Source organism: Pelophylax lessonae (assembly GCF_965119305.1).
Source record: "Pelophylax lessonae genome assembly, chromosome: 9".
Taxonomy (NCBI): Eukaryota; Metazoa; Chordata; class Amphibia; order Anura; family Ranidae; genus Pelophylax; species Pelophylax lessonae.
The window spans coordinates 165034163-165057462 of record NC_138776.1 but is presented as its reverse complement, the minus strand read 5'-3'; the positions used below and the strand labels follow the sequence as shown (position 1 = coordinate 165057462).

Genomic DNA, 23300 nt, shown 5'->3' with positions numbered 1-23300 from the left:
GTCATTTTTGCTATGTACATGCTATGTGTTAGGAATATTCTATAAATTTACAACTTTGTGTAAAAAAAAAGTTTTTATTTTTTTCCCACATTTTCCAAAAACTTGTGGAAAAAAATGACATGTTCAAAGGACCCATAATGCCTCATAGAATATACGTTGGAGTGTTTGCTTTCCAAAATGGGGTCATTTTGTGGACTTTTCCATTGTATTGGTGCTCTAGGGCCTTGAAAAGTGTGATAGGTAGTAAGAAAGTTTTATGTGTATTTATGCTCCTAAAACGCCTTATGGTGCTACTTGGACGTGGAGTCTCTTTTTGTGGCCAGGCTGTGTAAAAGTCTCACACATGTGGTATCACCATACTCAGAAGGAGTAGCAGAATGAATTTTGGGGTGTCATTTTTGCTGTGTACATGCTATGTGTTAGAAATAGCTTATAAATTGACAACGTTTTGGGAAAAAAAAAGAAAAAAAAATGTTTTCTTAATTTTCCCAAGAATTGTGGGAAAAAATTATAACTTCAAAAAACTCACCATGACTCTTACTAAATACCTTGGACTGTCTACTTTACAAAAAAGGGTCATTTGGGGGGTATTTGTACTGTCCTGACATTTCAGGGCCTCAAGAAAGGAGATAGGCCATCAGTACATCTGGTGTGATCAATTTTCAGTAATTGGTACCATAGCTTCTAGACTCAATAACTTTCACACAGACTAAATAATATACACTAATTTGGGTTAATTTTACCAGAGATATGTAGCAGTATAAATTTTGGCCCAAATGTATGAAGAAAAATTAATTTTTTGCAAAATTTTATAATAGAAACTAAAAAAAAGTGTTTTTTTTGCAAAATTTTTGCTCTTTTTTTGCTTATATCACGGAAAAAAAAAAACCCCAGTTGTGATCAAATACCACCAAAAGAAAGCTCTATTTGTGTGAAAAAAATGATAAAAATTTTGTTTGGTTACAGTGTAGCATGACTGAGCAATTGTCATTCAAAGTGTGAGAGTGCTGAAAGCTGAAAATTGGTCTGGGCAGGAAGGGGGTCTAACTGCTCTGTATGGAAGCGGTTAATGAAAAAAAAAACAATAGTGTTCCAGGCTTCGCTCTAACATTGTTCAACAAACCTTGTTTTTTTTTACATTTTTTTTGCACCTGCTGCGTGAACGGGAAAACACAACAAAAATCTAGTGGGATTTTATCAATTGTGTCTTCTAAAGTGGACACACTCTTTAAGACAAAGACAACTATTCAGGCAACTAGTATTCTTATAAGAAGGTCAGCAATGACAACAACCATTTTTCTCTCTACAGATTTTCCTTAACCCTATCTCTGGGGAGTACAAAAATGATCCTTTGTAGTAGGGTTGCCTTCTACAGTGCAAGTGTTAAATACTGATTTAGGTCTAGGGGCTGTAAAGCACTTTTAGTTACCCAATCCTCATCACACCGCCCGCGCTCTTCTCTTCTCCCCTATGCTCATCGGTGGACTGCCTCTTGGCGTCCTCATGCCCAAAGAAGTGCTATGGGCATTGGCCTTCATGTCATGGGGAAGAAGAGACTGCAGGGACTGGGCTTACAACACAGAGAGGCCTGCGGGAGCAGCTGATTGGGTAAGTATAATTGCTTGCGTGCTGCCATTGCTGACCTTCTTATAAGAAGTTGCCTGAACAGTTGTTGCTTTTGTTTCCCCAAATATCAGCTTTAACAAATTTACCTTTTTGTCACACAGAGAAAAAGCTTCATATTTTAAGGGTTAACTTTGCGTTAATTTCTAACAAGCTATTGGTATTGCACTAGGATTGGAGACAGTTGCTGCATGTCATCATAAGACTATGACAAGTCAGTGTTCTTTTCAGCAATATTCTTAATAAATTTCTTGCGTTGCATGCTGCATCTATTGCTAATTATCTGTCACTTAATGTTCCTAAAACTTGATCCAGATTGATAGCTTCTGCATTATTAGGCAATGTTTAGATCAATTGTGCTAATTTTTGGAATTTTATTGGTACCCCAACATACACCTGCTGATTTATATAATTAATTTCCTGATTTATCTCATAATGAATTTAAAAAAACAAGAAAAAAAAAAAAAAAACAATTACCAATGACTATTCTGCCAACAAGAGTTTCAAACAAGCACGTCATCTAATCTTCAGACATTACTCATATTGCCCATTCCAGTGCTTATATTTAGGAATGGTGCACATAGATGTTAAAGCTCTGCTTCTACCTGTCTTTGCTTTCTATTTCAGCATTCAGTAACTTGACTGAGCTCTCAATTCTGTGCTTGGTTTCACAGACAGAGGAGGAGGACAGGAAATAGACAAGGCATTCACAAATATAATTAGTTCTCTGTGCACATGATGGCTTAATACACAGAAACCACTAAAGAAAAGGATAAAAGAAGCTCACACTAAGGCACATTGACCATACATCTTCCCTGTCACTGACCATCCTATATCACGTAAATGTTTAAATGGGAACGTTCATTAGTCTATTTAATTTACAATATTAAGTTACTGAATTATAATTAAAAAAAAACGTAGATCTCCCTTTAATTCATTAAATGCTAAGTTAGAAAAGTGGCAGAAATAATCAATTTCCCTGTGGTAAGTCTATTTAAAGAGAACATAACATGACAATCCAAAATTTTAAAATTGACAGTTGTAATTTGCCTTAACATAGGCATGACTCAAGTTACCAGGAAAGACAACTCAAAACTGATACTCCGAGTAGGCTTCAGAATGATCTTCATACTGGGATTCCCACTTCTGACACCCCCACCCATTCTTCCACCACCACCACCACCATGAAGTTCCTAATGGGCCATACACACTATAAGATTTTTTCCTTTAGACTTACCAAAACCAGATGATATGAGGTCAAACCTAAACACTTTCAATTTGTATGCAATCTGGCAGTCCCTTGCACTTCATAGAAAAGGTAAATCTGAAGGAAAAAGTCTTCAGAAAATCTTAAAGTGTGTATGGCCCATTAGCTCCTGTCATTAAATAATTAGTAAAATAAACAGGGAGAGTCAAATTATTCAGCAATGGCTTTGGCAGGTGGGCAGACATAGAAGTCCAACATATCTTGTTCCTGCAGAAATATAAAACATTTTCAGGCACATTTAGGCACACACTGCTGATCTGTGCCTAAATATTGGTGGACAATACCTTTTTTGCAGGTGCCAGCAAAAGCTCACAAATAATGTTGTAAATATAACATTTAGAAATTTCTGTACTAATCTCACTAGTCACCTGGCTGTTATAACCCACAACAGAATTTTGGATCATCATACATTCATGAACTTACCAGTCAATAATCCAGAAAACACAACAGATCTTCCAGCTTGTGACAAATACCAATAATTATGGTGAAATAGACTATAGTTCTTGCTGGAGTTCCTGGATGACAAAAACAGAAACATTGTACGTCAAGCGAGTTTCTATATACATAAGCCTTAAAAGTAGAGAAAATGTGCTGTAAAGCTCAAATTTCTTATTTTTAAAATGGATTTATATAATGAGAAATTTATTTTTAGATCGCAAATATGCTTAGCTCCAGATAAATTTCCATTTTTCTATTAAACATTTCTTCATAAATATTCTTCCATTCCAAAGCATATTCCATTGTAAAAGAAAACCATTACTTTAATGGGTGGTAGAGGTTCAGCCTGTGATGCAGCTTGGATATCAGTAATTTGGAAGATTCAATGTCCATCAGTTGTAAGCCCGCTGAAATATTTTTAAGGTCCTCCAAAGTGCAATCTGCTAACAAAAGAGTCTCTGCTGCCATAAGCCGGCTCTTTTTATCATGAAGTTGGTGTGTTTGATGGAGGATACTCTTCATGGTGTCCTTCACCTCCTAAAATAAAACATGAATTATTTCTTGCTTGTAAACATTATGTTCTATATAGAAATGAATGTCCTTCACAATGCACAGCCCACATATTATTTATGCATTTATAGATAAAGAAAACTGACTGACGTGGTGTTTAACTGGTATCCAGGGGGGCGTAGGTGGCCCTTCAGTGCTTATTTGGTGTCCCTCTAGACCTTAAAAAATATGTTGTGCTACCTATAATCAGTAAAGAGTGTAATTGTGCTTTCAACATTTGTACTAGTAAGAACCTTACTAAGTTCATTATAGTTTATATGGTGTATACTATAGCATTATATATTAATATTATCTACACATGATTTGATATATCATTGCACATATAGCAGTATATATAAGCATTATTTGCACATGGTGTTTATATTTGATTTTTTTAATGTATATATTGTTGCATATGTAATGATGTCCCCAATATTCAAAAATTACACTTCTTAGAGATGCTGATTATTGAGAGGAGGAGCATAGGTCAGGACATTTTTTTTAAAACGTGTAACTGTCAGTGTATGTAGCCCTTGATGATGTCGGTACGAAACGCGTTGGGAAGAGCTGAATGCGCCGGTGTCACACGCTGCTTCCTTAGGGTGAAGGCAGCAGAGAGTTCAGACAACTGGATTTTATATGTTGTTTTTATGGTTTTTTTTTTAATAAACCCTTTCTTTATATAATATTTTTGCATTGTGGGAGAATCCATTTCTTATGCCGTGAGAGATTGGGAGATCAGGTTGTGGAAATTCTGTGTTATTGTACACAGGCCAGTGGAGTCCCATGAGATGATTCAACCAGTTGTCTGCCATTATTATGGATGCTACCATTCTAAAACGGATGTAAGCTCGGTGACGGGGGTTCAGCCTCTGGTAAGTGCGCATTCCTCTTATTTGGTGACAGGATCCACACGAGGAGATCATTTTTCAGAGAGATTGTCTTCTATGTTTCAAGTTTATACTCCTGGTAAATGGAAACAGGTGTCACTGTGGATTGATTTTATATATAAATCCTCACTGTCTATCATTTTTACCCCTTTGTTTTATATTTGTATTTTTAAGGCCTATCAGATCTTTTTTTCTGGATATTTAGGTTCACGTCATGTTTGTATGTTACATGCTTACAGTTCATTAGTTCTTATGGTAGTTTGTAAATGGAGTCTCACTTCTGGCACTGCAATTATGAAATGATTATTGAAAAGGTATGGTGAAATCTTCTAACTGGGACACTTAGAAACACTAGTTTTCCAGATCATTCAGTTTTAGTTGACAATCTCTCAGTGTACTCTTAGTGACCTAAGCATCTGTAATCAGTAGAACTGATCTGACGATCTGCTGGCATAGTACTAGTATAGTATAGTAATAGTTCTGATATGACCATCTGCTGTTGTAGTTTTATAACGCAGGTCTGGAGATCCTGTTTTAGTAATGGGGGATCAATGTGGACGTCCTCTATCTGGGATGCAAGAGTAGAACCGAAATCACATAAATTAATTCATAAATTTCACATTAAATAATGACTATATAAAGGCACAAAAATGAAGTTAAGTCCTATATAGCCCCATTTGTAACAGATGTGTGGTAAATGAGTGAACATACACTTAGTACAATTGGTGCACCTCTCTGTATTAGGAACTTAGGTATTCCTATAAGCTAATTTGCATGTAGTCTTTGCGCAGGGGCCATGCAAATCTTCTCTGCATCGTTCCAATATTACTATATGTGCTTCCAAAGCAAGCACTCAATGCAAGAATGACATGCAAAATTGTGAAGCATTACAGATTTTTGCATGTAAAGTCATTGGCTGCCATAGAGATCCAGATGCTTCCCTGCATTGCTCTGTCTGCCACAGACAGAGGAGACCGAGAGCTTCCTTTACTCTTCCCAGCCGCTTCCTTGCTTCACTCTGTTTGGCCAGGTTGCAGCCCTGCCAAACCCTTCAGACTGTTATTGGTTTCTTCTTCTTTCAGCAGACGATCCATCCAAGGGAGGACATCCTTGGCACATGTCTTTGATATGTAAGTCTTTTCATGTCACTCAGTGAGTACATATTTATACAAGTGTTTACCCAATTACAAATAAACTACACTTAGAGGTGGCACCCTCCCTCTCTCTTTTTCCTCTAGAATTGCATTCACATATGGCCTCCACAATCTGGGCTCAGACGGGCTCTGTTTGCACTAAAGATGCAATTATTGTCCTGTGTGTTATGGCATCAGGTTATAAATGGTACCCCATTCAAGATGCACGGAACAAGGGGTCAGGTTGCTGAAAAACAGAATCCTGATCCAGGTCAGTCTCTGGGTGTGACTTCAATAGACAACTGTACATGAAGTCGCAACAGATGTCTTTCAAGTCGCACCCGGAGTCGCACTGAAATGTGGCTTTGAAATTGTGCAATTTAAGATGAAGTCATGCGATTTCAAAGCCGTGTTCAATGTGAACAAGGGCTAAATTAATACTAAGTAATAATAAATAAATATTTAACCCCTAACCTCAACCTTAAAAAAAATAATTATAAATAACTAAACACCCTATTCTTAGCACAAAATAAATAAATAATTATAATTATTGGGTTTGGGATTAATTATCATTTATTTATGTATTATTACATATTATTAATTTATTTGATTTATTTATGATGATGTTTATTTATTTGTGTATTTATTTAACATGTATTTATTCATATAATATTACTATTTCATTTCTTACATTTTTTCTATTTGAGCAGAAAGTTGTGCAAAAACGTGCAACAAAACGCACAAAAATGTGCAAATGGCGGGTTTCCATCAATTTCTAAGGGAATAAAAACGCGCCAAAAATGCTCATATCTAACCGATTTTTTTAAGGAGCCCTTTTCTTGACATGCTGCCTTTTTTCTATAATGTATTTTACTCTACATGCCCTTCTGCCATATCCAAAGGTTAGGTTTTTTTTTTTTTATAACAGTTAGGCTTTAAGCTAAACAAAATGAAATTGTTTGCTGCAACTGACTTCCGATTATACCTATTCTACGATGTAAATATAAAATTAAAACGCCCCAATTTTTGATTTTCCCTAACATCAACAATGGTGTGTGAGTTTGAAAGCACCTGCATTATGTATCAGAAAGACAGACATGGTATTTGGTTGCCAAATATAAGGAATTTGGTTTATCCAGAAGAACAGATTACCCTGAAAATATGGATACTGCAATAAAAAAGGTCACACAGTGAAGCTCACAAATTATTATTATTTTTTTAAAGAGAATCTCACAAATTATTATGTATTTTCACAGCCTAAGAACGTGTTACTCTAGGTATAATTACAGCTAAGAATGTAAATGTATTATCAGTATAGACCCTTCACCTCACTTGGAATTAAGTACATCCTCACATATGCTCATTATTCTTATTATTATCATGTTCCTGGCAATTTTTAAAGTCTAAAGTAAAAAATAAATAAAAAATAAGCTATGGGCAGCCAACATGGTAGCTGCTGAAGGGCTTAAAGAAACAAAAAAAAGTGTACTGGGAAAATTGATTTACATTTTGCTAAATAGATTATGTCAGTGCGGGGATTTTCAGTATACAACAAATGAATTATGACAAGGTTTTTACAATATAAAAACAGCAATGAGGGTATTTAGCTAGTAGTTGCTCTTAGAGACAATGTCTAATACCAGCAGGCATTTAACAGAGATAACTATTATGTTTTTCCTGTAGGTGTAGAGTGATGTGAATGCACAAGAAACATACTGTATAATGCAGGGAAGAAAGCAGTCAAGTCATTGATGAATTTGTCTGTTTTGAGGCTTCAGTACCTGATCAGATAAAAAGTATGGTGGGAAGGCCTGCAGAGCAGACAAGGCTGTACTGCACACCACCCCTGTGTGCTCCTCTGCATATTGAAGTAGAGTAGGGATGCTTTCAAGCAGCTGAGCATTCTTCAAAGATAGAAGATATATTTTCATCTCATCCTCATCCTCTGCATTATTCAACCCTTCAAAAAGCGTGGCCTTTGCTAGTTCAACATCCTGCAAAAAAAAAAAAACAGAAACAGATTTATCAAGTTGTTTATCAAATGCCAAACTCCAACTTTTTTGGACAAAGTGTAGCAGAGTTATAACTAGTGTCATGTATTAATTGATGTCTGCTGAACCATTGGAAGCATTTTGCTCACCTGCAAAATACATAATTAGGGGTGTTTCGAGTCGAACGTAAGTTTGACTCGAACAACAGCTGTTCCTGTGTTCGATGAACACACTAACAAATTGGGCGCCCAGCGGGAAGTTTGCCTGCCGATGAGCGCTCCATAATGGACTGCCCTCTTGCAGTGCATTGATGGCTGATGATTGGCAAAAGCATGCACCTGACCTGTAAGCTTTGGCCAATCACAACACAATATACTATGAGAGCCACGAATGGCCAAACGAAGAGTGCCTTTGGCCAATCCTGACTCAGGGGCTAAGTCCACGCCCCACACTACATAAGGCAGCTATGTATAGTGTAGGCCAATGGAGATTAGGCAGGTAGTTAGTGGAAAACTAGAAAAAAAAATAAAAGAGGAAATGGGAATAATAATCAATAGGAATGTGGTCAATGTTCTCTAGTAACTTACCCACTCACTCTTATAAACAACAAACAACGTAAGGTAAAGAGTGGGGCTCTTATAGCAACAAAACAGCATACATAACAAAAATAGGCAAACAAGTGTAGTAGCCTAAAGGACCATACCTGATGAGCCACTGGGGAATGGTTACAATGAAATTGATTATAAACTACAGACAATGTAGCAAAAATTAACACATTTTATTGTGAATACAAAATATTTGGAATCCAGCATATAAAAAATACAAGGCCAAAACCTTCCCACTATCACCAATTAAAACGTTTTTTTTTTTTTACAAACAAAGAACCACATGGTGCACCAGACGCCACACGCTCACATACACAGTAAGTCAAGTCATATATTCTGATAATGCTACAAGCAATTAACCAATAAAAAGTGCATGGAGTTCACCTAATCAGACTCCTTTAATGGTGCAGCAACGTGACTTCATCAGGGCAGTATTCCAACATGATAACGACCCCAAACACACCTCCAAGACGACCACTGCCTTGCTAAAGAATCTGAGGGTAAAGGTGATGAACTGGCCAAGCATATCTCCAGTCCTAAACTCTATTGAGCATCTGTGAGGCATCCTCAAACAGAAAGTGGAGGAGCGCAAGGTCTCTAACATCCACCAGCTCTGTGATGTCATAATGGAGGAGTGGAAGAGGACTTCAGTGGCAACCTGTGAAGCTCTGGTGAACTCAATGCCCAAGAGGGTTAAGGCAGTGCTGGAAAATAATGGTGGCCACACAAAATACTGACACATTGGGACCAATTTGGACATTTTCATTTAAGAGTCTACTCACTTATTACACTCTTACACTCTTACACATATTACTCACCAGCAGTTTAGACATTACCCACTTCCCGCAAACTGACGTAGGTCTACGTTGGCTCGGGGAGAGGTTGTACTGGGGTGATGCCTGCAACTAGAGGCATCATCGTTGTACCATTTTTTAGAGTCGGCGGTTGGCTTTCAGGTGGAAATGGCCAATTCGGCTTAAGAGCCGCTCAGCTGTTACCCTAGAGCGCGGGAGGGGATGACCCCCCCGCCGCCCTTCACGGCTCTGCCCGATGGGATGGGAGACCTGAGCAACCAGCCGACACATCAGCCGGCTGGTTGGAGTCCCGATCAAAGCCGGATTCGGCTTTGATCGGGTCTCCGATGTAGTAAAAAAGAAGAAGAAAGATAGCTGCGCTACAATACACAAATAAATAGTTTAGGCTGCCAGTACAAAGGTGATATCAGACCAAAGAACAGTAAATAATAAGGTACAGCGTCAAAATAGCAAATACTGAAAAACACAGTTTGTAGGTTTTGCAAAGTCCGAATAATCATGTGAGATCAGTTGCTGAGATGCAGAAAGGAATGCAGAAAAGTCCGACACCATAGACAGGAACACAATCCTGACGGTCACCACGTGCACAAATGAGGTATTGCTCTTACCAGAACTGTAGACCCCCTGTTAAGGAAGGTCAGCCAAGCCAGAAACGTAGAAATAACCACCAGAATAGGTCCACTCAGAATCCTGCACCAGATCCACCAGTAAACTTCATCAAACATATGGTATCCTCAAAGATTAAATAGCCTTGGATAGTGGATGGTGTAGTCCCTCCAAAAAACAAATGAGGCTCCAATGGTGAAGTATATATATTCATTTATTGAAAGGTAAAAACAGGGAATAAAACTCACATGGCATCAAATGAAAACAGCATGTAATCCCAGTTGTAGTCGCCGCGGCTGGAGGCGTGTCTGCATGAGGGCTGGCGTGTCTGACGCGTTTCGTCTTCGTCAGACTCCAGCCGCGGCGACTACAACTGGGATTACATGCTGTTTTCATTTGATGCCATGTGAGTTTTATTCCCTGTTTTTACCTTTCAATAAATGTATATATATACTTCATCATTGGAGCCTCATTTGTGTTTTGGAGGGACTACACCATCCACTATCCAAGGCTATTTAATCTTTGAGGATACCATATGTTTGATGAAGTTTACTGGTGGATCTGGTGCAGGATTCTGAGTGGACCTATCCTGGTGGTTATTTCTACGTTTCTGGCTTGGCTGACCTTCCTTAACAGGGGGTCTACAGTTCTGGTAAGAGCAATACCTAATTTGTGCACGTGGTGACCATCAGGATTGTGTTCCTGTCTATGGTGTCAGACTTTTCTGCATTCCTTTCTGCATCTCAGCAACTGGTCTCACATGATTATTCGGACTTTGCAAAACCTACAATCTGTGTTTCTCAGAATTTGCTATTTTGGCGCTGTACCTTATTATTTACTGTTCTCCAATGTAGTAACCCAGAAGAGGCGTGATGGCGTCACGTCCGGGTTTCTCGGCGGCTAAAGGCGCCAAATTTAAAAAAGTGACAGTATTCAAAAATGCAGATTTTGACATTTTGAATACATTGAAGTGCAGTGGAGGGGTCTGGGGTCTTTTAGACCCCCGATCCCTCCATAAAGAGTACCTGTCACTACCTATTACTGTCACAAGGGATGTTTACATTGCTTGTGACAGCAATAAAAGTGATCCGAATTTTTTTTTTTTTTTTTTTTAACTGTGCATTAATTAAAAAATGTAATAAAATAAATCTGAAAAAAAAGAAAATGTTTAAAGCGCCCCCGTCACGTGAGCTCGCGCACGAAAGAAAAACGCAAACAGAAGTCGCTCCCGCAAATGAAAGCGCTGTTCAAACCACACATGTAGGTATTACTGCAATTGCCAGAGCGAGAGCAATAATTCTAAAAAAGAGCTACAATGTAACTCTAAACTGGTAATCGTTAAAATCTTTAAAGCGTCACCTATGGATATTTTTATTGACAGTAGTTTGTCGCCATTCCGTGGGTTTGCGCAATTTTAAACCGTAACATGTTAGGTATCTATTTACTCAGTGTGACAATAATCTTTCACAATATACAGAGAAAAAATGGGCTAACTCTACTGTTTAGTTTTTTTAAATGCAGTGAAATGTATTTTTTCTAAAAAAAATGGCTTTTGAAAGACCACTGCGCAAATACCGCAAGACAAAAAATATTGCAACGACTGCCATTTTATTCTCCAGAGTCTTTGCTAAAAAAAAAAAAAAAAAAAGTCATTTTCTAGCTAAAAATACAGATTCTAACCTCCCTGGCGGTCTGATTATGTCAGAATTTCCGTGCTAAAAGTGGTACATTGTTTTGCATGGAAATCTGTTGTTTTGTATGTTAAAACTCACCTTCTCCTGCGATACCCCGCCGTCCTCCAGCCATCCTCCTGCTGTGTGCTCGGCCAATGCCGGCATCTGTCTTCCGGTTACCTTCCCTGTGAGCGTTGAGATGCAGGGGACGGGTGGAACTGGCAGCAATTTCAAAAATGTAAATAAACCAAATGACATGATACAAAGCTGTGATCCTAACGGATTACCCTGTATCATGCCATTTCACCACAGAATTTCACCTGGTGACTTTTCCAGTGCCCTGCCTGTGCTTTTCCAGTTCTTTGTGCCTGGAAAATAGGGAACGGCCATGGCATCCAAAAAGCATTCTTTTTGCGCAAAAGCGCTTTTAGACAAACTGGAAAACAGGGACAGCAAAACGAAGTTACTTAAAGAACTGAGCGATAGCGATTCGCGGGAAAATTTGTCATCAAGTATGTAAAGTGACGACAGCGACAATTCTGATATCTCTTTCTGGCACATCACTCCGTTGGAAATTCTGAAGAATCATTTGATATACTTCCCAAATTCCACAAGCTATGTGCCATAAAGAGACATCAGAATCGTCGCTGTCGTCACTTTCCGTACCTGATGACGAATTTTCCCACGAATCGCTATCGCTCAGTTCTTCAAGTAACTCCGTTTCGCTGTCGCTGTTTTCCAGTTCCTCTAAAAGTTCTTTTGCGCAAAAAGAACGCTTTTTGGATGCCATGGTCCTTCTCAATTTTCCAGGCACAAAGCACTGGAAAATCACAGACAGGGCACTGGAAAAGTCACCAGGTGAAATCCTGCGGTGAAATGGCATGATACAGTGTAATCCGTTACGATCACAGCTTTGTATAATGTCATTTAGTGTATTTATATTTTTGAATTTGCCGTCGGTTCCACCCCCCTGCATCACAACGCTCGCAGGGAAGGGAACCGGAAGGCAAGTGCCGGCATCTGCCGAGCATAGAGCGGGGAGAGAGTGAGTACGGCGGGAGGGCGGCGGGGGATCGCGGCAGGGGATCGCAGGGAAGGTGAGAAAGATTCTGGGGTAAACCCGAGTGTGGCTTGGGGTTACCACTTTTGGTACTGAAAATTAACCCCATGCCACACTCGAGAATACCACTAAGGAGGTTAACTTGTAAACAACATGTGTCAGAAAAGGGTTCGGTCCAGAAGTGGTTAATGGCTGTGTGTTGAGTTATTTTGAGGGGACAGCAAATTGACACTGTTATACAAGCTGTACACTCATTACTTTACATTGTAGCAAAGTGTCATTTCTTCAGTGTTGTCACATACAAAATGTAATAAAATATTTACAAAAATGTGAGGGGTGTACTCACTTTTGTGAGATACTGTATGTGAGTGGGTTAGACTCTCTTGTGTTATTGCGCAAAGGGGGGTGTTAAACCTGTCATGCAGGAGAATGTGGCCTTTTAGCACAGGAAAACCCCAATGGTTAGTCTATTTCTTTGGTGCAAATGTTGAAAAATTAAATACTTTAAACAGTAATGCAAGGCAAGATGTGAAATCACATCATGAAAATTGTATTCATCAAATGCTGCAAAGTCGGGATGCCGAGGCCCCCTACAAGTCTATGGGCTGTCCCCCCCCCCCCCCCCCGATGGTGGCCCTGGCTGAATTGGTCCACATCGTTTATTCCATTTTCCTTCATTTGAGCTTTGTGAAAGCAGAATCCTAAGAGCATCTCACACTTCCTGGAGCTTGCAAATTCCTCTGTGCTTGTTGCCTACATCACCAAACACATACAAACCTTCAAGATATATTTGAATCCTACTTACAGGCTTTTTTTTACACCAGAAGTTTTGTATGCAAAAGGCAGTAAAGAGCCTGCAATAGGTGTACTTGGAAATTCTTCTTCTGCATCATAAATGAATGTTCTAAAATCACCAGACTACTGCCAGTACAAAGTGGGATGGCCTGGTGGATGATGAAGTAAAATACTGATCAGTCAGTCTGTGCTCCCTGTAAGCATTTCAAGGTTTAATTTTCAGTTGTGATTGGAATGTGCCTTAAAGCAAGACTTTAATGAACTGTAAAGTATATTTTGATCTACTATAAACTGGCTGCGAGCCATTTCATAAGATTACTGTCAGTTTTTAATACACTTGTGCAAAGTTTTATGTTCGGAGTTAATGTGAGCGTGTGCCAAGAAATAGATGTACACATTTAACTCTAAAACCACTACTGTAGTCATGGTATCAACAGTTATGCTGCAGACATGTATGCGTATCCTATCCTAAAAATATTTTTGTCCTAAAATCAAGACCTGCAAGCAAGAATCACACACCTTTCAATCAAAACCGCAAGTACTTTACCACCACTAAAACCACACACTTCTATACTGGTCACCAATACATCCACACACTTCTCCACTCAACACTACATCCACACACTTCTGAACTCAACACTACATCCACACCCTTCTCCACTCAACACTACATCCACACCCTTCTCCACTGGTCACCAATACATCCACACACTTCTCCACTGGTCACCAATACATCCACACACTTCTATACTGGTCACCAATACATCCACACCCTTCTCCACTGGTCACCAATACATCCACACACTTCTGAACGCAACACTACATCCACACACTTCTCCACTCAACACTACATCCACACACTTCTCCACTCAACACTACATCCACACCCTTCTCCACTCAACGCTACATCCACACCCTTCTCCACTGGTCACCAATACATCCACACACTTCTCCACTCAACACTACATCCACACACTTCTCCACTCAACACTACATCCACACACTTCTCCACTCAACACTACATCCACACACTTCTCCACTCAACACTACATCCACACACTTCTCCACTCAACACTACATCCACACCCTTCTCCACTGGTCACCAATACATCCACACACTTCTCCACTCAACACTACATCCACACCCTTCTCCACTGGTCACCAATACATCCACACACTTCTCCACTCAACACTACATCCACACACTTCTGAACTCAACACTACATCTACACACTTCTCCACTCAACACTACATCCACACACTTCTCCACTCAACACTACATCCACACCCTTCTCCACTGGTCACCAATACATCCACACACTTCTCCACTCAACACTACATCCACACCCTTCTCCACTTGTCACCAATACATCCACACACTTCTGAACTCAACACTACATCCACACACTTCTCCACTCAACACTACATCCACACACTTCTCCACTCAACACTACATCCACACCCTTCTGAACTCAACACTACATCCACACACTTCTGAACTCAACACTACATCCACACACTTCTGAACTCAACACTACATCCACACACTTCTATACTGGTCACCAATACATCCACACACTTCTATACTGGTCACCAATACATCCAAACACTTCTATACTGGTCACCAATACATCCACACACTTCTATACTGGTCACCAATACATCCACACACTTCTCCACTCAACACTACATCCACACACTTCTCCACTGGTCACCACTGAATCTTCACACTTCTGCATTCACCAACATTACATCCACACCCTTCTACACTCAACACTACATCCACACCCTTCTCCACTCAACACTACATCCACACCCTTCTCCACTCAACACTACATCCACACACTTCTCCACTCAACACTACATCCACACCCTTCTCCACTCAACACTACATCCACACACTTCTCCACTGGTCACCACTGAACCTTCACACTCCTCCACTCACCAACATTGCACCCACACACTTCTCTACTTGTCACCACTACATCCACACACTTCTCTACTGACCAACACTGCAACCACACACTTCTCTACTGGTCTCCACTGCACCCACACACTTCTCTACTGACTAACACTGCAACCACACACTTCTCTACTGGTCTCCACTGCACCCACACACTTCTCTACTGACTAACACTGCAACCACACACTTCTCTACTGGTCTCCGCTGCACCCACACACTTCTCTACTGACTAACACTGCAACCACACACTTCTCTACTGGTCTCCACTGCACCCACACACTTCTCTACTGACTAACACTGCAACCACACACTTCTCTACTGGTCTCCACTGCACCCACACACTTCTCTACTGACCAACACTGCAACCACACACTTCTCTACTGGTCTCCACTGCACCCACACACTTCTCTACTGACCAACACTGCAACCACACACTTCTCTACTGGTCTCCACTGCACCCACACACGTCTCTACTGACCAACACTGCAACCACACACTTCTCTACTGGTCTCCACACAGCACATACACACTTCTCCATTAACCAACACGACAACCACACACTTCTCCACTGACCAACACTGCAACCACACACTTCTCTACTGGTTACCACTGTACCTACACACTTCTCCACTCACCAACATTGCACCCACACACTTCTCCACTGGTCACCACTACAACCACACACTTCTTCACTGACTAACACTGTAACCACATGCTTCTCTGCTGGTCACCACTGCACCTTCACAATTCTTCACTCACCAAGATTGCATCCACACAATTCTCTACTGGTCACCGCTACATCCATACACTTCTCCACTGACCAACACTGCAACCACACACTTCTCTGCTGGTCACCACTACAGCCATACACTTCTCCACTGGTCACCACTACATCCACACACTTCTCCACTGACCAACACTGCAACCACACATTTCTTTTTGGTCACCAATGCACCTGAACACTTCTCCTCTTACCAACATTGCACCCACACACTTCTCCACTGAACAACACTGCAGCCACACACTTTTCTACTGGTCACCTCTACATCCACACACTTCTCCACTGACCAACACTTCAACCACACACATGTCTTTACTGGTCACCACTGCACCTACACACTTCTCCTCTTACCAACATTGCACCCGCACACTTCTCCACTGGTCACCACTACAACCTTACACTTTTTTTCCTGACCAACATGGCACAAATCAATTCTCCACTCAACAACACTGCAGTCACACACTTTTCTACTGGTCACCTCTACAACCACACACTTCTCCGCTGACCAACACTGCAACCACACACTTTTCTCCTGGTTACCACTGTACCTACACACTTCTCCACTCACCAACATTGCACCCACACACTTCTCCACTCACCAACATTGCACCCACACACTTCTCCACTGGTCACTAAGGATGATCGAACTTTTGAAAAGTTCGGTTCGACCAGAACACCCGAACTTCCCGAAAGTTCGGCCCGGATTTCAGAACCCCATTGAAATCAATGGGACCCGAACTTCGGTAATCAAAAAACACAATTTTTAAGCCCTAAAACCCAATAAACGCCTCTAAAAAGTGCCTGGGTTCTGGGTCATGCCCCATTAACTATTAATCACACAAAAAAAGTTCTTAAAAATTGTCATTTTTGATAAAAAAAGCCAATTATTGAAAAAATTAAAAAAAAAAAAAAAAGAGATTTTTTGATTTTGACTTTGGATTTAGTATCTGGGGGGTCTAAAAGGTGTGCATGTGAAGTTTCAGCTCTGTAGCATGTCCAGAACCATGAAAAAAAATATAATTTTTCAGTAGAACAGGGATGTGGGTCGGGACCCTCCTTTAACTTTAACACCTATATGATCTTTTTTTCTGGTCCTGGACATGCTACAGAGCTGAAACTTCACAGGTACACCTTTTAGACCCCCCAGACACCAAATCACACAAAAAAAGTTCTTAAAAATTGTCCTTTTTGATAAAAAAAAAAGCCAAATATTGAAAAAATTAACCACTTACCGCCCGCCCGCCGTCATATGACGGCGGGACGGTGCGGCTATTATCCTGGGCGGACGTCATATGACGTGACCCAGTAAATGCACGGCAGGCGCGCGATCGCGGGCGCGCCGCCGTGCACTGCCGGTGTCGGCGTGTCCCCGGGACACAGCCGGTCACCGGCAGGGGGGAAACAGCCAATAGGCATGGCTGTTTCCCACGTGATCGGCTGTGTTCCAATGACACAGCCGATCACAATGGAGGCGCCCGGGAGATGACCGCGCATGCGCGATCGGGAGCGCGCAGCGCGGTCATGTCGGTGGCACTGTGTTCCGTAGGAACACAGCTGTCACCGGCAGTAGTAAACAGTCACTGACAGTGACTGTTTACTATGTGATCGGCTGTGAATCTATTCACAGCCGATCACAAAATGTAAACAAAGAGCAGTAACTCAGTGTTACTAGCTCTTCTCTCCTCATACAGTTTCCAGTGTGAGGGGAGAAGAGCTAGAAACATTGAGTTACTGCTCTGTACCCCTGTAAAAAGTAAAAAGCACACAAATAAAGGTCCCCCCACACAGTCCTCAGCCCCCCCCAATGTCCCCTGTCACCCAACAGTCACCTCATCAGTGCCCAGAAATTGACACCCATAAGGCTACGTTCACATGTGAGCGTAGCGATCGCAGGCAGAATAACCGCGATTCTGCCCGCGATCTGGAAATCATTGCAAATTGCGGGACGCCTGTGCGTTGCCCGTGATTTGCAATAGCACCCCAAACGCTGTGCGATGTTGCCGCCATTTCCGCCTGCCGAATCGCGGTAACATCGCGCAAACATCGCATGACGCCCAAAAAAGGTACAAGAGTTTCTTTGGGGCGTCATGCGTTGTTTGCGTGATGTTACCTCGATTCGGCAGGCGGAAATCGCTGCAACATCGCACAGCGTTTGGGGTGCTATTGCAAATCACGGGCAACGCACAGGCGTCCCGCCATTTGCAATGATTTCTGGATCACGGGCAGAATCGCAGTGATTCTGCCCATGATCGCTACGCTCACATGTGAACATAGCCTAAAGTTCACCGGTCACCAGAGACTGCCATCAGTACCGCCGTGCACCATCGCCCGTCACCTGTCACCCATCAGTGACCATCGCCCGTCACCTGTCACCCCATCAATCACCGTCACCCCATCAAACATCGTCACCTGTCACCCCATCAGTCACCATCATCTGTCACCCTATCAATCATCGTCACTTGACACCCCATCAGTGATCGTCACTTGTCACCCCATCAATCATCGTCACATGTCACCCCGTCAGTGATTGTCATCTGTCACCCCATCAATCATCGTCACTTGTCACCTCATCAATCATCGTCGCCTGTCACCTCATCAATCATCATCACCTGTCACCCCATCAGTCATCGTCACCTGTCACCCCATCAGTCATCGTCACCTGTCACCCCATCAGTCATTGTCACCTGTCACCCCATCAGTCATCGTCACCTGTCACCCCATCAGTCATCGTCACCTGTTTGTCATATACATGCAATCACTTACTGACCGCCTAACGACTATATGCGTCGGCCATTAAAAGCTAAATACTGGAGTTATGGCAGCAGATAGCCCCCATAACCCCGGTAATTTTTGAAACGGCGGGCGGTCGGCTTTCAGATAAGGGTGGTCCCAGTGGCGGATTCGCCGCGGAATTACCCTTACGGTGCAGAGGAAGAGGTGCCCCCCCCCTCCTGCCGCGTCCCAGACGTTTTCCCAGCTTACCGGACCCGCCGGCAGCGGGGAAAACTATCCGGTCCCGGATCCTCAGAGACAGGAAGTCGAGTGAGGGCAAGATGGCCCTCACTCAACTCTATGGTCTTGGAGGACCGGAGCTACGTCAAAAGACGTTGCCTAGCAACCGGTTTAAAGGGCCGCTTTTTTTTTTTGCTTTTTTTTTTTTTCCTCTTTCAACAATTTTTTTTTTTTTTTTCTTTTTTAGTGTAGTTGTGAGGTGTGAGGTCTTTTTGACCCCAGATCTCACAAAAAAGAGGACCTGTCATGCCTATTTCTATTACAAGGGATGTTTACATTCCTTGTAATAGGAATAAAAATGATCAAAACATTTTTTTTTTTTAAACTGTGTAAAAATAAAAAAATAATAAATAAAATAAATAGGAAAAAAAAAAAAAAAAAAATTAAAGTGCCCTGCCTCCGTTAGCTTGCGCGCAGAAGCAAACGCATACGCAAGTCCCGCCCACATATGTAAACGGTGTTCAAACCATACATGTGAGGTATCGCCGCGATCGTTAGAGCGAGAGCAATAATTTGAGCCATAGACCTCCTCTGTAACTCTAAGCTAGTAACCTGCAGAAATTTTTAAAATGTTGCCTATGGGGATTTTTAAGTACCAATGTTTGGCGCCATTCTGTGAGCATGCACAATTTTGAAGCATGACATGTTGGGTATCTAATTACTCGGCGTAACATTATCTTTCATATTATGGAAAAAAATTGTGCTAAATTTACTGTTTTCTTATGTTTTAGTTCAAAAAAGTGAATTTTTTTTCAAAAAAATCGCATTTGGAAGACTGCTGCGCAAATATGGTGTGATGAAAAAATATTGCAACGATCTCCATTTTATTCTCTAGGGTCTCTGCTAAAAAAAATATATAATGTTTGGGGGTTCTAAGTAGTTTTCTAGCAAAAAAAAAATGATTTTAGCTTGTAAACACCAAGTGTCAAAAATAGGCCCAGTCTTAAAGTGGATAAATGGACAACTTTGTGTAAAGCGCTACTTGGATGTTAGGCCTATGTATGTGGCCAGGCTGTGAAAAAGTGTTACACATGTGGTATCGCCATACTCAGGAGGAATAGCAGAATGTATTTTGGGGTGCAATTTTTGCTATGTACATGCTATGTGTTAGAAATATTGCATAAATGGACAGCTTTGTGTAAAAAAAATGTGTTTTCATTTTCTTTCCACATTTTCCAAAAACTTGTGGAAAAAAAATGACATATTCAAAAGACTCATTATGCCTCAAAAATTATACGTTGGGCTGTTTGCTTTCCAAAATGGGGTAATTTTATGGGGGTTTCCATTGTCCTGGTGCTCCAGGGCCTTCAAAAGTGCGATAGGTTGTCAGGAAATTATATGTGTAATTTGTGCTCCTAGAATGCCGGACGCTGCTACTTGGATGTTAGGCCTCTGTATGTGGCCAGGCTGTGAAAAAGTCTCACACATGTGGTATCTCCATACTCAGGAGGAGTAGTAGAATGTGTTTTGGGGTGTAGTTGCAAGTATACATGTGCTGTGTGAGAGAAATAACCTGTTAATACGGCAATTTGTAAAAAAAAAAAAAAAATCTTCATTTTGCAAAGCATTGTGGGAAAAAATTACAACTTCAAAAAACTCACCATGCCCCTTATTAAATACCTTGGAATGTCTACTTTCCAAAAAGGGGTCATTTGGGGGGTATTGGTACTATCCTGACTTTTTAGTGTCTCAAGAAATGAGATAGGCCTTCAGTACATCAGGTGTGATCAAGTGTGATCAATTTTCAATGATTCGCACCATAGCTTGTGGACTCTATAACTTTCACAAAGACCAAATAATATACACTTACTTGGGTTATTTTTACCAAAGATAAGTAGCAGTATAAATTTTGGCCAAAATTTGTGAAGAAAAATTACTAATTTGCAAAATTTTATGACAGAAACAAAGAAAAATGCGTTTTTTCACAATATTTTCAGTTTTTTTTTATTTATAGCACAAAAAATAAAAAACCCAGTATTGATCAAATACCATCAAAAGAAAGCTCTATTTGTGTGAAAAAAAGGACACAATTTTTGTATGGGTACAGTGTTGCATGACTGAGTAATTCTCAGTCAAAGTGTGAGAGCGCTGAAAGCTGAAAATCGGTCTGGGCAGGAAGGGGGTGAAAGTGCACTGTAGGCAAGTGGTTAAAAAAAAAAAAAAAAAAAAAAGAGATTTTTTGATTTATTGGTACTGTGCACAAGTTCAGATGTTTTGCCTGTCCCCAAAAATGGCAGCAAAAACACACCTGGGCATTTTTTTTTTTTGACGCTAGCGTTTTTTTTGGCATTTTTTTGGGTTCTTTTGAGGCAGGCAAAACATCTGAACTTGTCTATAGTGGTATATATACACACATAGATATATTTATATACACACCTAGACATATATAGGTGTGATAGTAGCAGAAATATATTAGTGTAAATTATTTCATTAGCGCAAGCATATATTTCTGCTACTATCACACCTATATATGTCTAGGTGTGTATATAAATATATGTATGTGTGTATATACACCACTATAGACAAGTTCAGATGTTTTGCCTGCCTCAAAAGAACCCAAAAAAATGCCAAAAAAAAACGCTAGCGTCAAAAAAAAAAAAATGCCCAGGTGTGTTTTTGCTGGCATTTTTTGGGAGTTTTTGGAGGCAGGCAAAACACCAGAACGTGTGCACAGTACCACTATACACAAGTTCAGATGTTTTTTCCTGACTGCAAAGAACCCCAAAAAATGCCTGCTATTAAACCGGGAGAGAAACTAACTACCTGTCCTGAAAGAAAGTGTTCTAATACAAACAATCTTTTTTTTTTCTGGTTCTGGACATGCTACAGAGCTGAAACTTCACAGGTACACCTTTTAGACCCCCCAGATACTAAATCCAAAGAAAAAATCAAAAAATCTTTTTTTTTTTTTTTTTTTTAATTTTTTCAATAATTGGCTTTTTTTTATCAAAAATGAAAATTTTTAAGAACTTTTTTTGTGTGATTTTGTGTCTGGGGGGTCTAAAAGGTGTACCTGTGAAGTTTCAGCTCTGTAGCATGTCCAGAACCAGAAAAAAAAAAGATTGTTTGTATTAGAACACTTTCTTTCATGACAGGTAGTTAGTTTCTCTCCCGGTTTAATAGCAGGCATTTTTTGGGGTTCTTTGCAGTCAGGAAAAACATCTGAACATGTGTATAGTGGTACTGTGCACAAGTTCTGATGTTTTGCCTGCCTCCAAAACCCCCCAAAAAATGCCAGCAAAAACACACCTGGGCATTTTTTTTTTTTGACGCTAGCGTTTTTTTGGCATTTTTTTGGGTTCTTTTGAGGCAGGCAAAACATCTGAACATGTGTATAGGGGGTATATATAGACATATATGTCTGAATATATACCCCTAGACATATATAGGTGTGATAGTAGCAGAAATATATTCCTGTAAATGATTTCATTAGCGCAAGCATTTATTTCTGCTACTATCACACCTATATATGTCTAGGGGTATATATTCAGACATATATGTCTATATATACCCCCTATACATATGTTCAGATGTTTTGCCTGCCTCCAAAACCCCCCAAAAAATGCCAGCAAAAACACACCTGGGCATTTTTTTTTTGATGCTAGCGTTTTTTTGGCATTTTTTTGGGTTCTTTTGAGGCAGGCAAAACATCTGAACATGTGTATAGGGGGTATATATAGACATATATGTCTGAATATATACCCCTAGACATATATAGGTGTGATAGTAGCAGAAATATATCCCTGTAAATGATTTCATTAGCGCAAGCATTTATTTCTGCTACTATCACACCTATATATGTCTAGGGTTATATATTCAGACATATATGTCTATATATACCCCCTATACACATGTTCAGATGTCATGTCTGACATCAAACATGTCCTCAAAAAAGCACTGGCAGTGGCAGCCCCTGCAGCATAAAAAATGCTTGGCTGGTGAGAAGCCATATGGGTGTCCCGAAGCAACTCAGAGAAATGATCATTTCTCTATAGCGGTCACCCTGCTATGGAAGGGTTTTGTCAGCCTGCCATAGCAGTCACTGCCAGTTAACCCTACACTACACTACGGTTCCCTTACACTTAACACTTTCCCTACA

The 23300-nt window shown here is 40.6% G+C and overlaps 1 protein-coding gene across 1 annotated transcript in view; it reads right to left on the bottom strand.

Moving 5' to 3' along the window:
- LOC309564285 (microsomal triglyceride transfer protein-like) overlaps positions 1-23300 on the bottom strand; it is a 227562-nt gene that overhangs the window by 67025 nt on the left and 137237 nt on the right. Inside the window, exons 11-13 of the mRNA XM_082268911.1 lie at positions 7682-7894; positions 3651-3865; positions 3314-3405 (exon numbers count right to left, since the gene is read on the bottom strand). Coding sequence (XP_082125037.1) covers positions 3314-3405; positions 3651-3865; positions 7682-7894 — 520 coding nt within the window. The remainder of the gene's footprint in view (positions 1-3313; positions 3406-3650; positions 3866-7681; positions 7895-23300) is intronic.